The sequence below is a fragment of the Anarhichas minor genome, unplaced genomic scaffold (genome assembly GCF_050575085.1).
Source record: "Anarhichas minor isolate MPS153535 unplaced genomic scaffold, ASM5057508v1 ptg000123l, whole genome shotgun sequence".
NCBI lineage: Eukaryota > Metazoa > Chordata > Actinopteri > Perciformes > Anarhichadidae > Anarhichas > Anarhichas minor.
In genome coordinates this window covers 171,788-188,122 of record NW_027466569.1, presented here as the reverse complement: position 1 = coordinate 188,122, position 16,335 = coordinate 171,788, and the positions used below count along the sequence as shown (strand labels likewise).

Genomic DNA, 16,335 nt, shown 5'->3' with positions numbered 1-16,335 from the left:
CTGTTTCTGTTAGAATTGGCACTGCATTGGCTGAAATAATACAAGCTCAAAATCAGGGTGTGTCTCATTAGTTCCTGAGATGCTGACAGTTCATAGAAGCAGGGTTTAAAATGACTGTGGACACATTTGTATGAGCTGTGTGTGTTCATGTGACTTACTGCTCGTTGGACTCTGGTAGTGTTTCTATGATGATCTTAGCCGAATGCTCCACCTCTAGCTGTCGGACCGCCTCCTCCGCCGCCTTCCTGGCCATCTCCTCAGCGGCGCGGGCCGCCTCCAGCAGATGGTGCTGCTGCAGTCTGTGGACACGAAAGAGCTCAGATACTCACCAACACTACAGGGAATTACACTTTTAAATGTAGAATCTGAACAAAGGAAAGACAAAGCCTGGCTGGTGTCACATCCAACAATAACAAAGGCCAAACAAAGAGGGGTCAGTGACCTGTCCTCCATGTGAACCAGAACCTCATCTCCAGCCTCTGTCTTGATGTCCATCGGTGGACTACACTGATCCACTTTGGTCACCGCTGCATCTCCTGTCTGCAACCAACCGGAGAGAGAGATCAAATTATCTTCACATGGAAACATCTGTGTCGAGTACTACTTCAGTACCAGTCTGAATATTGAAACGAGAAGTCAGCGTTTATTTTATTATGTAACTTGTGTACTTCAGTAACTTCACTTCTGCGGTTATTTTAACCCAAACGACTTCTTTTCCTGAACCTAAGTACTTTTGTTGCACAGACCTAACAGATGTTTCATGTAATGAGTAAACATTGACATGTGTGGCTGACTTTTGTAGGAACATGCATGAAAAATGAGGAGTAACATTTCATAGGATATACAAATCATGCATGATGATACGTTGGCTTTAAACACATCACTGAAAAAATCCATTTTATTTAGGCCTTTACAAGTAGCTAGCTCCTTGTGTTAGCTTGTTGTAGCTGCTGAAGTACCACAGTACCCTTTAAAGTATGGCTTACCCTGGAACTACAGTGGTACTATTCTTAGTTTCATGGTCCGACTCTGCTACCACAGCTCCTTTCTAATTACTCTGGTTAACATTATAACATGCATGTTAACAACTAATATAAACATGCTACCATTAGCATGTTAGCATGTTTATATCTGTATTATGCTCCGAGTAGAATGCTCAGAAAGGGTCGGTACTCACCAGATCCTCTGTCTTCTGTGACTCGTCTCTAACCTCCTTCTGCTTCACCTCTTTGTCCTCGTCCTGTCCCATTTCCTCCAGCACCAGGTCCGTCTTCTTCTGTACAATGTTTACTGAATGCCACATGACAGAAGATATATCACAATCAGAATCAGAACCGTTTATTGCCATGGTATGTTGCACATACAAAGAATTTGACATGACGGGTGGTGCATAACATTAAACAATCAACAACAATCAACACAGTGCAAAAAGTAGAAACATATTAAAATTTACAGTAAAATATAAAATAAAGTGCACAAACGAACAGATAACAGAACTATAAACAAGTGAGATGTAAGTGCAGTGTAAAAGTGTCGAGTTTATTTAAATAAGAAATCTAGAAGGGATGTGCAGGGGAGTGACTGGTAGGAAATTGTCCTGGGGATGTCAGAGTCAGTGGGGGACCCGGGGTTTGTTGATGAGCCCAACTGAAGAAGGGAAAAAACTGTTCATGTGGCGTGAGGTCTTGGTCCTGATGGACCTCAGCTCTCAGCAGAGCGAATGATGCGCTGCAGCCTGCCCTTGTCCTTGGCTGTGGCTGCAGCGTACCAGACCGTGATGTAGTGATGTACTTCAGGAGCTTGATGGACTGGTGACTGGAGGTGCAGCTGTTGGTGTACAGGGAGAAGAGCAGAGGGGAAAGAACGCAGCCTTGGGGGGAACCGGTGCTGATGGTCCGGGAGACTGAAACGTGTTTTCCCAGCTTCACGTGCTGCTTCCTGTCAGACAGGAAGTCTGTGATCCACTTGCAGGTGGAGTCGGGCACGTGCAGCTGGGAGAGCGTGTCATGCAGCAGAGACGGGATGATGGTGTTGAAGGCAGAGCTGAAGTCCACAAACAGGATCCTGGTGTAGGGTCCTGAGGAGTCCAGATGCTGGAGGATGAAGTGAAGGGCCATGTTGACTGCATCGTCTACAGACCTGTTGGCTCTGTAGGTGAACTGCAGGAGGTCCAGGATTGGGTCAGGGAGGGTTTTTAGGTGGGACAGGACAAGGCGCTCAAAAGACTTCATAACCACAGAGGTGTATATATCTATATACACATGTGTGTGTGTATCTCTTGCATACATAACCACACTGGAAATTATAAATTCATGTCGCAGATAAAGAGAATTTATGATTCTGGCTATTTTTGTCTATTTTCTGGAATAAATGAGAATCTGATTCAATATAATTTGATCAAAGAATTCATTAATTAATCTGTTTTTGAACCTTAAGAGATACATTAAAATGAAAATGAGTAAAAATCAATATAACAAACACACAGATGAAAATCTGATGCCATCTGCAATGCAAACACTGTGGAGGTTTACATTACATGCTTACAGAGTATCATTTACAGGTTTGGACATTTAATAATTGTTTGATAGACTCATTGATTGATTGATTTCTATTTCCTGCACAAATTTTCCCCCAATTTCTTTATTTTCATAAACATACAGGAAAATGCTTTAGTGAGTTGCAATCCTTAATTAGCTGCCTTTATATCATCAGCAAAAGTCTATTAAATAGAAACTATTGGCAGCCCAGATTCCAGATCTGTCACTAATAGCTCATGTGAGTTTCCAGTATGAAGAAGCTCCAACGGCAGAATAATCAGTCTGTCCTTTTATTATGTGGTATAAAATAAAGACTTGGTGGTTTGTCATAATCCATTCTGTGAGATACAGAGATTTAGATTTAGATATATGTATGTTCATTATTAGCAAAACCAGAGAGATTACTGAAGAAAACTAATTTATGCATCTCATACAATCATCTTCCAGATGTACACATGTTCAAATATGTGTAAAAACAAATCATTTATATTTCATCCCTTTAGGTTCTTCAGTAAGAAAAGTTCATAAATAAAAAATACGCAAAGCACTTCTTTTTATCGCTGTCTAGAGTCTGTGTGTCTGTCTGTCTGTCTGTCTGTGTGTCTGTCTGTCTGTCTGTCTGTGTGTCTGTCTCTCTGTCTGTCTGTCTGTCTCTCTGTGTGTCTGTCTCTCTGTCTGTGTGTATGTGTGTGTGTCTGTCTGTCTGTCTGTGTGTGTGTCTGTCTGTCTGTCTGTCTGTGTGTCTGTCTGTCTGTCTGTCTCTCTGTCTGTGTCTCTGTCTGTCTGTTTGTCTGTGTCTCTGTCTGTCTGTGTGTCTGTCTCTCTGTCTGTCTGTGTGTCTGTGTGTCTGTCTGTGTGTCTGTCTGTCTGTGTCTCTGTCTGTCTGTCTGTCTGTGTGTCTGTCTGTCTCTCTGTCTGTCTGTCTGTGTGTCTGTCTCTCTGTCTGTGTGTCTGTCTGTCTGTGTCTCTGTCTGTCTGTGTGTGTGTGTGTCTGTCTGTCTGTGTCTCTGTCTGTCTGTGTGTGTGTGTGTCTGTGTGTGTGTGTGTCTGTGTGTCTGTGTGTCTGTCTGTCTGTCTGTCCTTCAGTCAGTGTCAGTGTGAGTGACTCTGTCCTGCTCTTCCTTCTCCTTTTATTTTAAGGGGCTCTTGCCGCCTTTCCCCCCTGAAACAGAAGGAGAAGAGCAGCGCGGTTAGAGTCCGCCTCATCACTGACACCAACCGCTGCCAATCAATACTAGCAAAGCCCATCAATCTACCAATCAATCAATCAGTTAGGGAGTCATTAACACCTGGACCACACCCAACAGTGATGTCACAGTGTACCGACACACCCTGGAGTACACTTCTACATCACTGCAGCAAGGTGAGGAGTTCTAAATATGGTTTAAATAAGTTTCAACACTGGAAGTTAAAGAAAGATAAATGAATCTCAGTCATGTTTGATTGATTTGATTTGATTTCAGCATCTGGTTTGGCCTTTCACAGTGTTGCTAATCAAACGTTTGGTGAATCCAAAGTGTTGCTCCAGTCCCCTTTTTGATAATGATGCTACTCCAAGCTGTTCCTCTGCACTTCTAAACATCTTCCTGTCCAAACGTCATAGTGAAGCCGTGTGTGCAGCATCTGTTTATTACCTGCATATTGTATTTATATACTAACAAAAGCCAGCTGCCAACAGCTCTGTGGAATTACTCTCTAAAATACCCAGAAACCAGAGCAACGTGATGCTGATTGTGGGCTTCATGTGATAGTTACCGATAGAAAAGGTTCTACTCACTGTTCTGCACCTCGTCGCTGTCTGCGTCCTGCATGAGGAGAACAAATATTATGACGACATGTTGGGGTCTGCTGTCCTAACGAGGATTCATACGTATGAGAGGAATCATACCTGCTTCTGGACCGGCTGAGGCAACATGCGTCCAAACTCGCTGACGATCCATCCCATCATACTGTCAACACACAGAGACGGATTAGACCACATGTCCTCAAACATTTGTCCTAAACTTAGATCCTCTAACACTTTCACATTGTGTACACAGTGTTACATATGAATCTGTAGTTGAGGGTAAAATATCTACAAACAGTTAGCATAGCAAATGTAAGCTGTTTAGCAAATTTGATGTCATGAGAGTTGTTTCTATGTTTCTACCAGTGTATTTATATTTTATGTATTTATTCATCCAGCCATTTGATATACGGTTTGTTTCCTGGAAAGTCCTTTACTTTTTCAGTTTTCCAGTAGAAGAACCCCAGTTCAGCTTTGTGCTCTAATGTTGTTGTGTTTTTATGTTAATTAATAGGAAGCAAGCAATCAAACAGAAACCCCTGCACACACACACACACACACACACACACACACACACACACACACACACACACACACACACACACACACACACACACACACACACACACACCAGGCAGCTTGTCCTAGAGACCAGGACTATAATAGCACCTTCACCGGACCTGGTTCTACTTCTGGGTGCAGCTAGAAGTCCTCTGCCTGATTGGAAGTCAGAATTGTATTGAGGAACCAAAACATTAAGTGCCTTATAGAATATTAGCAGGATTTTAAAGTTGATTCTGTATTGTATCAGGAGCCAATGGGAGCCTGGCTACTGCATTTTAAATGAGCTGGAGCTAATCCTATTTGGATAATCCTGCATATAACATGTTAGAGTCCAACCTGCTACATTCAGATATGAATGGAGCAATGGCTCCTGGTAGGGTCTCCCAAAGCAAAGTGGTCTCTGTGGAGGGGACAAAAGCCACTCACTGACCCTATATGAATCAGCCAGAAAAGAGTGGTTGCACCTCGCACAGGTAAAGGGAAACAGGGGCCCCCTTCTGGAGCCAGACCTGGGAGGGAGCTTCCCTCTTAGCACATGGGGCTCTGCCGAGCACAGCCTCTAAAATCGACATGGAGCTGCTGCCCTGGGGTCCCACCACATGCAGGGATGATGTCTGGGTCAGCTGCATTGTGAGCCAAGTAGCAGCTAAAAGCGGGGACCTAGGCATACTGACCCCCGTCATCGTAGACTGGCTCTAGGAACGTAGAACGTCACCTCTCTGGTGGGTAAGGAACTGGAACTGATGCGGTGGGGGCTGTCCTCTAAAGGCCGCCAACTGGGGACTCTATAGTTCTCCTCCGTGACTCCAATGCTCACATGGGCAATAATGGAGTAACCCGGAGGGTGCTGATTTGGAGGAACAGCCTTCCTGTGGTGGTTTGTTATTGGATCTTCTTTGCTGGTCATAACAAACACCTTGTTGGAGCATAGAGCGGTTCATAAGTGTACTTGGTACCAGAACACCCTCGGCCAAAGATCGATGGTCGACTTTGTGGTCGTATCATCAGATCTGCGGCTGTATGTCTTTGATCAGATAGATCAGATGGGGGGGGGAGGCTGCAAGACAGACCAGGTAAACCAAACCTTTTGGTTGACCTCAAGGAAGTTCTGGCTCAGGCTGTGTTCAACAGAGGAGGAGAGCTGCAGACCCGCAGAGAGATTATGTGTTGGAGAAACAGCATTATCACATTGCTTAGCCTCGCCGGGAAAGTGGGTCCTTAGTCTGGGACGGGCGGTTCTGTGCGGTGCCAGCAGTGATGAAGACGTTGCACCGGACCGTTGTGGTGAAGAGGAAGCTCCCTTTAGAGCTTTTCCCTGCATGTCCTACTGGTAAGACGCCCTGGAAGAGCTGGAAAACGTCTGGAATACCCTGCTGCCCCCATGACAGATGATATACTGTATGACGGATGATGGATGGATAATAAATAAAGAACTCAAAGCTCTTTAACTCTACATTACATCATGCAACCATTCACACCCATTCATACACTGATGACAGGTTCTACCATGCAAGGTGCCACCTGCCCATCAGGACTCTAACTAACATTCATACACAGCAGGAACAGCCTGCGGGAGTCGTTTTGGGTAAAGCGTCTTGCCGAAGGAAACATGGACATGGACTAGAAGAGCCGGGGATCGAACTGCTGACAGCCTGATGGATGGATGATGCAGGATGGATGGATATTTTTAAGGTAATAAAACGCTGTATTGATGATGTTGGTAATGTGGATAAAAGTATCCAAAATAATACCAAGGTTTCTGACTCACTATTTCAGAAACAATGATGCTAAATGTGAATAAATATCCTGTTTCTGTCTTTTAGGACCAACTACGAGTATCTTTTAATATCTCCCTCTTGAATTATAGTTTTCATAATGTTCTTCAATCCACTGACAAAGATTCACTAACTTTTCAGTGTCAGCAGCAGGTTTTGGAGCCGGAGCAGGTTTTGGAGCCGGAGCAGGTTTTGGTGCCTCTACTGTAGAAACAAAGAGGAGAGTCTCAGGTCAGCAGAGTTTATCCTCACTCTGAGGTAAATACATGTCGAGATGATTTGATGATGACCTGCAGTTGAAGCCGGAGCATCAGTCTTCTCGTTGACTTCAGTCTTTGAGCGAACATGAATCTCCGGCTGAGAAACCACCTTCTCTAAACCGTGTTTAATCCAGTCGATCATCCTGTCAGTCACACAAACACAAATGTGTTCAAATATCACAAATACATTACTGACCAAAAACCCATTTATTGACTGGAGGAGGCCACCAAAACAATAATGTGACAGATCTCAGGTCTGGTGAGCTACTCTAATCACATTGTACCTCGACCTCTAAATAAACAAACATATATATCTGATGTCAGTACAGTAGATACGTATCTCATTGCTATGAGACCTTAACTTGTTCCCTGTGTGGTTGAGACAGTCAGCTGTTTCTAAAAACACGTTTTGGTTGGTTTCCAAATGGCTCCAGGTTTACAGCTCATTAGATTTAATCTGATCACTGAGCTTGTTGTTGAGCTGATATTATTTACCTGCTGTTTCCTGCTTAACAACCTTCCTTCTTGGAAGGAGAAGAGTGGTTATGAGGTGTAAGCCGCCGTACATTTAAATGAAATCAACGTGACAGTATGTCTGATCTGATCTGAAAACATGGAGTCAGCTGATGACTCTTTGAGTCCCACGAGGTCTAAATACAGTTTGAAAGGACGGAGTTTATTTAAACGGCAGGCTCTGGAACTCCAGGGTATCTGGATGTCTAGAAAGATCTCAGTGGGTAGAGCGGGTGGTCCTTTAACCACGAGGTCGGAGGTTTGATCCCGGTTCCTACTGTCTACATGTCCAAGTGTCCTTGAGTGAGACACTGAACCTCATGTTTCATGTACGTAAACGTTTTCTACTGGTTACAACACGTTTGTGTCAGGAGAAGTTCTTCACCTCTAAACTAACTGTTCAGTCAAACAGTCTGCACTTCTGATCAATAATCAATAATCATACCGACCCGACTGGTGTTCCACTTTGATCGCTTTGATTGTGAAAACATTCTGTGAGCTCTTAATAAGAACTTATGTTTAACACACACACACACACACACACACACACACAGACCTGGGTGGGAGGGGCTTGTTGTCCTCTCGGGTTGATCCCACCTCCACCACAGTGACCTGAAGCTCTGCAGCTGAGAGAAACCAGTGATTTATTGACTCTGTTTAATTCATTTAAGGTCTCAGCTGATTATCCTGATGGGTTCTCACCTGTTGCAGCTGCTGTTTGACGCACCTGAAGAGAAACAAACACACAAGGTCACATGACCAGCGGACCGGGAGCGTGGGAGGTTTCTAAGATGGAGGTTTAAAGTTTATAATGTCATCAGGGTTTCCTATGACATCATCATAACAGAACGGCTGCTTTAGAAACTTTTCACCAGGTAAGGTGCATCATGGGAAGTGTAGGATCCCTTTTATATATCTACATGTTCTTATTAAACATGTTTTAATATTTAAACTTAACATATTTTGTTAAATAATGAAAAACGCACCCACAATTCTTTAGTTTAGTTTGACTTCAGATTTTAGGGTTAGTGAAATAACTTTGATTAATCCTGAAAACTCTGAATAATTCTGAAAAGTTAAATATTCCACGCCAGAATATTTATGATTAACTCTGATTTTTGGTACTTTTTGGGATTAATCAATATTCTTCAAGGTGATTGTGAGTTGTATCATTCTGAAGAGGTCTATTTCCTAAAATGGAAAAAGACTGCAGTCATTTTCATGTGAATAAGAATTGATCTTATTTTAGATCAAGCTGGTTCATTAAGTCAACATGAATTTCAATCAATTGCTGCCCAAATAACCTCAGTTTCAGGAGGTGTAATGACAGACAGCCATCCTCTTGCTCCCTAATACAAGTCACATGAGTGTGTTCCTCAACTGTATTCATGCAGGACGTCCTGTAGCTAGGACCTCATGTACCTCAGTGGGCGGCTGAGCCGGTGATGTCTCCTTCCTGTTCACATCAGGCTGAGGGACGACTTTCTCCAAACCCTGAGCGATCCAAGCCATCATCCCTGTTCTGAGGTAAAAGACAACAGGAAACAGCATTGGTGTGTTTGACCACCAGAGGACGAGAAATCAATATTATTATAAGGATCATCTTATAATAAGGATCATGTGATCAACGAAAGCAGCTGATGGCTTTGGGCCACTTTCAGTTTCTTTATTTCTGGTTATGACTGAACAGAATATGTCATTCTGTTGAATTCATGACAACTGAGTGATGGAATGAAGGTGAAATGTAAAGTACCACTGTGCTTTTAGGGTTGTTTATGAAGTAGCTCACTATTTGGCAGTCTGCCTCTAAATGGCTTTATGCAGTAGCTCAGTATTGGGCAGTCTATCTGTTGATGGGTTCATAAAGAGCTCACTATTAGGTCATGATTACTCACTCTTCTTCAGGTTTACTGTCGTCCAGAGAGAAGAAAGAACAGAGGGAACAAACTCATTTTGTTGTTGTCTGTCAGTAAACCGGAACAGACTAGAGACTCAGTTTCTTATTTAAATACTTGAGGTAGGAGTCAGACTTATGTCTGGACTGAGACGTCACAACCACAAAAGCCAGTCCAGGACCTCAGGACAGTGTTCCGACATCAGGGGTCACAACAGATTAACTTCTAGTCCACCATCTCACCAACATGAACAACTGTCCAAGTCAAGTCTCAACTCTTTGAAACAAGTCCAAGTAAAGACAAACAGATCAAATCAAGTCTCAGGTTTAATCAAATCAAGGCCAAGTCAGGTATTATATTTTATCTAAACAAGTCTGAGTTAAGCAAATCCAAGTCAAGTCTCAAGTCTTATTATAAAGGTCCAGATCAAGTCTTATCAAAGCACAAGTAAGTCAGGTCTAACGTTTCATCAAAACAAGTCCAAGTAAAGACAAAAGTCTTTTCAAAAGAAGTCGAAGTCAAGTCTTGTTTTTTTAAAGAAAGGTCGGATCAAATTAAGTCCAAGACAAGACCCACGTTTATCAAAGTAAGACCAAGACTCATGTCTTATCATAGCAAATCCAAAACAAAACTGCAAAACTTAGCTCACGATCAAAGCAAGTCTAAGACTAGTCTCATGTATTATCAAAGCAGGCCTAAGACAAGAATCAAGTCTTATCAAATTAAGTCCAAGACAAGACTCAAGTCTTATCAAAATGATTTATTATGTCTTATTTAGTTGGTTTCTTGTGGTTCAAATGTTTGACACACACACTCACACACACACACACTCACACACACACACACACACACACACACACACACACACACACACACACACACACACACACACACACTCTCTCACACACACACACACACACACACACACACACACACACACACACACACTCTCTCACACACACACACAAACATTCAATATTTACCTGGTTGTTGTGTTTTCGACCTGTGAACAGAGGTGATGAGGAAAGGATAAAACATTACCAGGACATACAGGTGACCTGAACTCACAATGAGTCTCAGTTGTAACATCTGATCCCGGTTCATTACCTTATCCTCACCTTGGTGGTGGAGTTAGCTCGACTCAGCTTTGGTAAGACTGCAGGTTGGGGCAGAGCGCCGCTGATCCACATCAGCACACCAGGCTGAGAGCCAGGTGCTGGACTGAGGACATACAATTCAGAGTTTTAACATTTCAATTCACTCACAGTTAGTTTTGAACTGAAACGGAAAAACCAAATCAATTGAAATGAATTAATTAAAGTAAAAGCCTTGTTATGTCAAAGACATGGCTCAAATCAAGGTATGCAAATTTAAGTAATACAAGGTTAACATATATCTCATATCAGTGAGGAAAACTGACAAATCCTATCATGACTTTGGTTTTAATAAACTATCATGACTTTGGTTTTAATAAACTATCATGACTTTGGTTTCAATAAACTATCATGACTTTGGTTTTAATAAACTATCATGACTTTGGTTTTAGTAAACTATCATGACTTTGGTTTTAATAAACTATCATGACTTTGGTTTTAATAAACTATCATAACTTTGGTTTTAGTAAACTATCATGACTTTGGTTTTAATAAACTATCATGACTTTGGTTTTAGTAAACTATCATGACTTTGGTTTTAATAAACTATCATGACTTTGGTTTTAGTAAACTATCATGACTTTGGTTTTAATAAACTATCATGACTTTGGTTTTAGTAAACTATCATGACTTTGGTTTTAATAAACTATCATGACTTTGGTTTTAATAAACTATCATGACTTTGGTTTTAGTAAACTATCATGACTTTGGTTTTAATAAACTATCATGACTTTGGTTTTAGTAAACTATCATGACTTTGGTTTTAATAAACTATCATGACTTTGGTTTCTTATCATTGTGTCTTATGATTGTGGATGTCAGTATAACTCACCTGTTCTCCTCTGCTGCCTGCTGATTGAGTTTGGCCGCTTTAGGAGCTGGGAATAAAACAATGATTAATGTTTCTGTTTAGTGTGAAGAACAAAACTGAACCACATCAGTTTCACTGTGTTCATGTCTTACCCTCGTTTTTGCACTCATCTTGAAATTTTACTTTCTTTTCCTGTTGAAAACATAAAACGTAGATAAAAATACTATACATCATTTAATATTTATTTGTTGAACTGAAATACATTTCATATGTAAATTATATATTTTAAAGTCCTATTTCTGAATTCATTAACTTCACAACTGTATGTGTAGGATTCATATAAAAGCAAGAAATATCAAAATATCTACAAATTAATTGAACATGAAAGTTAAGTTTTTGACATTGGCATCTCCCAGTTGTATCAAAAAAGACACTGTAGAAGACACTCATGTTAATAAACTTAAACAACATTTTTACATCGGCTGAAAAAGACAAAATGAAAATAACAAAAACGTGAATGATAAAGGGGGTTTGACTTACAGTGACAGGCGGCGTGGTCGTGGGAAGGGGCGGGGCTGAAGCAGGGGGCGGGGCCTCTTTCTGCTCTTCAACTATTGAAGGCTGAGGCAGCTGGGGAACCACCTTGACCACCCAGCTCAACATCCTCGAAGAACAAACACACAAACAGAGAGCGTCAATGCTGGGAATGAAGTGCAACTGTCATCCAACACAAGCTGGAGGAATCTGTGTGTTTAAGGCTTAAAATGTTCTTTCTGTTTTCATGTCATCAAAAAAAGGAAAATATAAATACCTGGAACTTTTTATGTTCCAAAAAAAAGAGCAACCTAGAGAAAACCTAGAGTGACCTAGAGCAACCCAGAGCAACCAAAAGTGACCTTGAGCGACTAAGAGCAACCTAGAGCAACCACAGAGAGCCATAGAGAGACCAAGAGCAAACTCAGAGCAACCATAGAGCGATGTAGAGAGACCAAGAGTAAACTTAGATCAACCTAGAGCAACCTAGATAGACCAAGAGCGAATCTAGAGCAACCTAGAGAGACCCAGAGCAAACCTACAGCAACCTAGAGCGACCTAGAGCACCATAGAGAGACCTGGAACAACCTAGAGAGACAACGAGCGAACCTAGAGCAACCTAGAGCAACCTAGAGCACCATAGATAGACCTATAGAGCAACCTAGAGAGACGACGAGCGAACCTAGAGCAACCTAGAGAGACCTAGTTTGAAGGGAAACTGACCAAGCGTCAGTATTTGATTTGAAAACGTGTTGGTTGTGTATTTTGGAAACTTTAAAAAAATTAAATCCTGTGAGGCTCATCAACTGGAATATAAATCAGTAATCATCTCTATAAAGTTTACATCTGAGCCGTCTGTGGTCGGTGCTTAAAGGTGTTTCGATCAGGTCTGGCTGAGTGTCAGCCTCAATCACAGCGGACTGCTCATGACCCTAATCCACCACAGACTGCAGCTGTGTCACGGTGCTACTGGACGTACACAACTGGTGGCCAGTTTGTCACGTACACTTTAACTTGTTACCAGTCAGACAATTAATTAATTAGCCAGTCAGGTGACCAGTTAACCAGTTAGCTACCCAGCCAGTCACTGGAGACATGACATCCAGTTCACCAGCAGCAGATGTTGATTCATCTCACTTTGGTCTGGATGAATTTGGTTGAGTGTCGGGACCCTCGGCTGTGTTCCAGGACCGAAGGACTGGATGTGAGCCGGATCTGGACCGTATATGGCAGCCTGATTGGTTCGATGTTGACCATCTGGATATGAGAGGTCCATCAGACCATCAGGTCAAAGGACAGCTAACAGGATTCAGGTTGTTGTTGGTCCAAACCTTTCTGGTTTCCTGTAACGCTTTTGTTAAACCTGTATGAAGATGGTCAGTGTGTTATTGACCCACAGTCAGACCAGAATCAGATCTCTGATTACAGACTGATGAGACGAGTGAGCACTTCTTAAAGCCCTTCACTTGTTTTCTTAACTCACATTTTCTATTAAGGCTCTCCAACCATGCTTCAGTTCTAGTTTAGCTCAAACAAAAACAAACATTCACTGCACGTTTCAGATCAACCAAAACTGAACCAAAAGAATCCAGCAGACAGAACAACTAATCCACTGTCCTCTACAGCGTTTCCACGGCGGCTGCCGGCGTCTATGGAGCCGTTGTACTTTGGGGTGTAGTGTAGACGTGTGTGGTCTATGTGCTGATGGTCTCTGGTCCTACCTGAGGTGTTCAGTCAGGGTCCAGCAGCATCCCTCAGACCTGCAGTGAAGAAGCTGTGAAGACCTGCAGGGATCTGAACCCTGTGGGAAGATTATGGAGGAACTCTGCTAACAGGATTACTGAGGAGCTGAAGGGCAGAGTGGGATAGAGGGAGCGGGATGGACAGACGGACACGTGTAGCCTAGCTTAGCATAAAGCAGTGGGATGTTTCATTAGGTTTGTGGACAGGTTTAGCCTAGCTTAGCATAAAGCAGTGGGATGTTTCATTAGGTTTGTGGACATGTTTAGCCTAGCTTAGCACAAAGCAGTGGCATGTTTCATTAGGTCCACAGACATGTTTATCCTAGCTTAGCACAAAGCAGTGGGATGTTTCATTAGGTCCAAATAAACATTTAGTCTATCTTAGCATAAAGCAGTGGGATGTTTCATTAGGTCCACAGACATGTGTATCCTAGCTTAGCACAAAGCAATGGGATGTTTCATTAGGTCCAAAGAAACGTTAAGCCGAGCTTAGCACAACGCAGTGGGATGTTTCATTAGCTCTGTGGACACGTTTATCCTAGCTTAGCACAAAGCAGTAGGATGTTTCACTAGGTCCACAGACACGTTTAGCCTAGCTTAGCACAAAGCAGTTGATGTTTTATTAGGTCCACGGACATACAGTATTTAGCCTAGTTTAGCCTAATATTTAGCCTAGTTTTTTACTTCGAGATGTCAGCCAAGCACGCAGCGATGCGTGCCTCCACTTGAGTGTCATCTTCAGTAGATCCAGTAATAATCCTTTAAATCGTGTTTATTCACATTGTTGTTTTTAGAATACTTGAGACTGTATTTATTCCCATTGTTGTTTTTAGAACACTTTACACTGTATTTACCCCCGCCCGACCACTTCGCTCTGCTGCCTCGAGGCGATTGGTTGCCCCGTCGCTCAGAGGTCCCTGCGGCCGATCGACCTGCTCGCGGCTGTTTTCTGTCCTGGCCCCTCAGTGGTGGAATGAACTCCCCACTGACGTCAGGACAGCAGAGTCGCTGCCCATCTTTCGGCGCAGGCTGAAAACTCACCTCTTCAAGAAGGCCTACTCTGAACCTTCCACTTAGCACCTACTTAGCATTTATTGTATTCATACTAGTTTGTTGCACTTATTGCATTTGTTTGTTTCTGCATTTGTTTGTTTCTGCACTGTACTTCTGCTCTGGTTTATGCTCTTAGATGCTTGTTTGAAGAAAGGAGATGCACTTATAACTTCTGGTGACCAGTAGTTCTCTTGAAAACCGATGTTGAATTCACTTATTGTAAGTCGCTTTGGATAAAAGCGTCTGCTAAATGACTGTAATATAATGTAATTTATTAGGGCCCGAGCACCGACGTAGTCGGAGCGGAGGACCTATTGTTATTCGATTGTTTATTATTATTATTTCGTGTCTTTCGTCGCAAAAAGGAGGTGCTTGGGATGCTGGAAACAGGAAGTTGTTGTAACTCGGCCGTACATTGTCTAATCTGCTCCAAATCTCTCATATGTCATAACATCCTGACTCGGAACACATCTGTAAGACAATTTAGAATCATAGTAATAGCGCCACCTAGTGGCAACCGGACCTTGCAGGTTTTGTACTTTGACATCCTGCTCCTCACAGATTAATCAGATCCCTCTCAAATGTTGTCAGAAAAGTCTTAAGACCTTGATAATGCTTCAATGTGAAGATTGTAAGACGTTGTCGAAGGGCGGCGACGTGGCGGCTCGGCGAATTTCGATCCTTCGCCATGAAGAAATAAACTGATGTAACTCGACTCCACATCATCAGATCTTTACCAGATTTCACATGTTTGATTAGACTCCAGTCCTGAAGACATCTGCAGGCCAATTTTGAATCATAGTCATAGCGCCACCTACTGGTAACAGGAAGTTAAAGTCTTTATACTTTGGCTTGTTTCTCTTAGTAGGTAAATTAGATCAACATCAAATTAGTTCCACACAAATATAAGAAGTTCATAATGCCAGTTCATGAAGCTTTTGATGTTTCGTCGAACCCCGTCGCCGTGGCGACGCAGTCTTCGCCGTGAAAAACAAAGGTAATTTTGAGGGGCTAAAAATGCTCGAAACATAAGCAAACTTGGCACACACATTTAAAATCCTGAATGTAGTTACCTGATGTGATTTTAATGCTTCAGAGTGGCAAGTCGGCTCGATAGCGCCCCCTACAATATTTCAACGATGCAGCCCTCGCAGTACGTTTCACCTAGATGTATACAATTTGGTAAGCAGGTGTATCACATGTAGACTTTAAAAAAAGTCTTAGGGGTCCATGCTCTAAACCCAACCGGAAGTCAGCCATTTTGAATTTTGTATGAATTTCTCGCGTTGTTTTTTTTCCATTTCCAGGTGCTGTACTACGAACTCCTCCTAGGGAATTAATCCGATCAGTTTAGAATTTGGTCAGAACAATCTAAAGACCTTAGCGATTAAAAGTTACTAAAAGCTTTAGGTTTCAACGAACGACGTGGATATGGTGTGATGGCCATTTTACATGGTTTGCCATCCATCAAGCTGCTGTAATTCGACTGTACTTTGTCAAAACTGTCCCAAACTTGACATGCTTGTTGACTGTCATGGCTTTAGGACTTCTGCATGCCAATATTAACTCATAGTCATAGCGCCACCTGCTGATAAGCACAGACGTAAGCAGGATTCTATAATTACAGCGGCCCAAACACTGAACTTATTGAAAGGGTTTGTGGGCACACCATGAGAAAAAGACTTCTCTGATCTAAATATGTGCAAACTAA

The 16,335-nt window shown here is 42.3% G+C and overlaps 1 protein-coding gene across 1 annotated transcript in view; it reads right to left on the bottom strand.

Annotated features, from left to right (window-relative positions):
- cngb1a (cyclic nucleotide gated channel subunit beta 1a) overlaps positions 1-11,958 on the bottom strand; it is a 38,979-nt gene extending 27,021 nt beyond the window's left edge. The window contains 15 exon segments of the mRNA XM_076083164.1: positions 159-299; positions 443-540; positions 1,178-1,290; positions 4,315-4,342; positions 4,426-4,486; positions 6,797-6,863; positions 6,953-7,065; positions 7,992-8,055; positions 8,138-8,162; positions 8,858-8,957; positions 10,314-10,333; positions 10,449-10,551; positions 11,317-11,362; positions 11,448-11,481; positions 11,842-11,958. Of these exon segments, the coding sequence (XP_075939279.1) occupies positions 159-299; positions 443-540; positions 1,178-1,290; positions 4,315-4,342; positions 4,426-4,486; positions 6,797-6,863; positions 6,953-7,065; positions 7,992-8,055; positions 8,138-8,162; positions 8,858-8,957; positions 10,314-10,333; positions 10,449-10,551; positions 11,317-11,362; positions 11,448-11,481; positions 11,842-11,958 (1,130 nt within the window).
- Between the last annotated feature and the right edge of the window lie 4,377 nt (positions 11,959-16,335).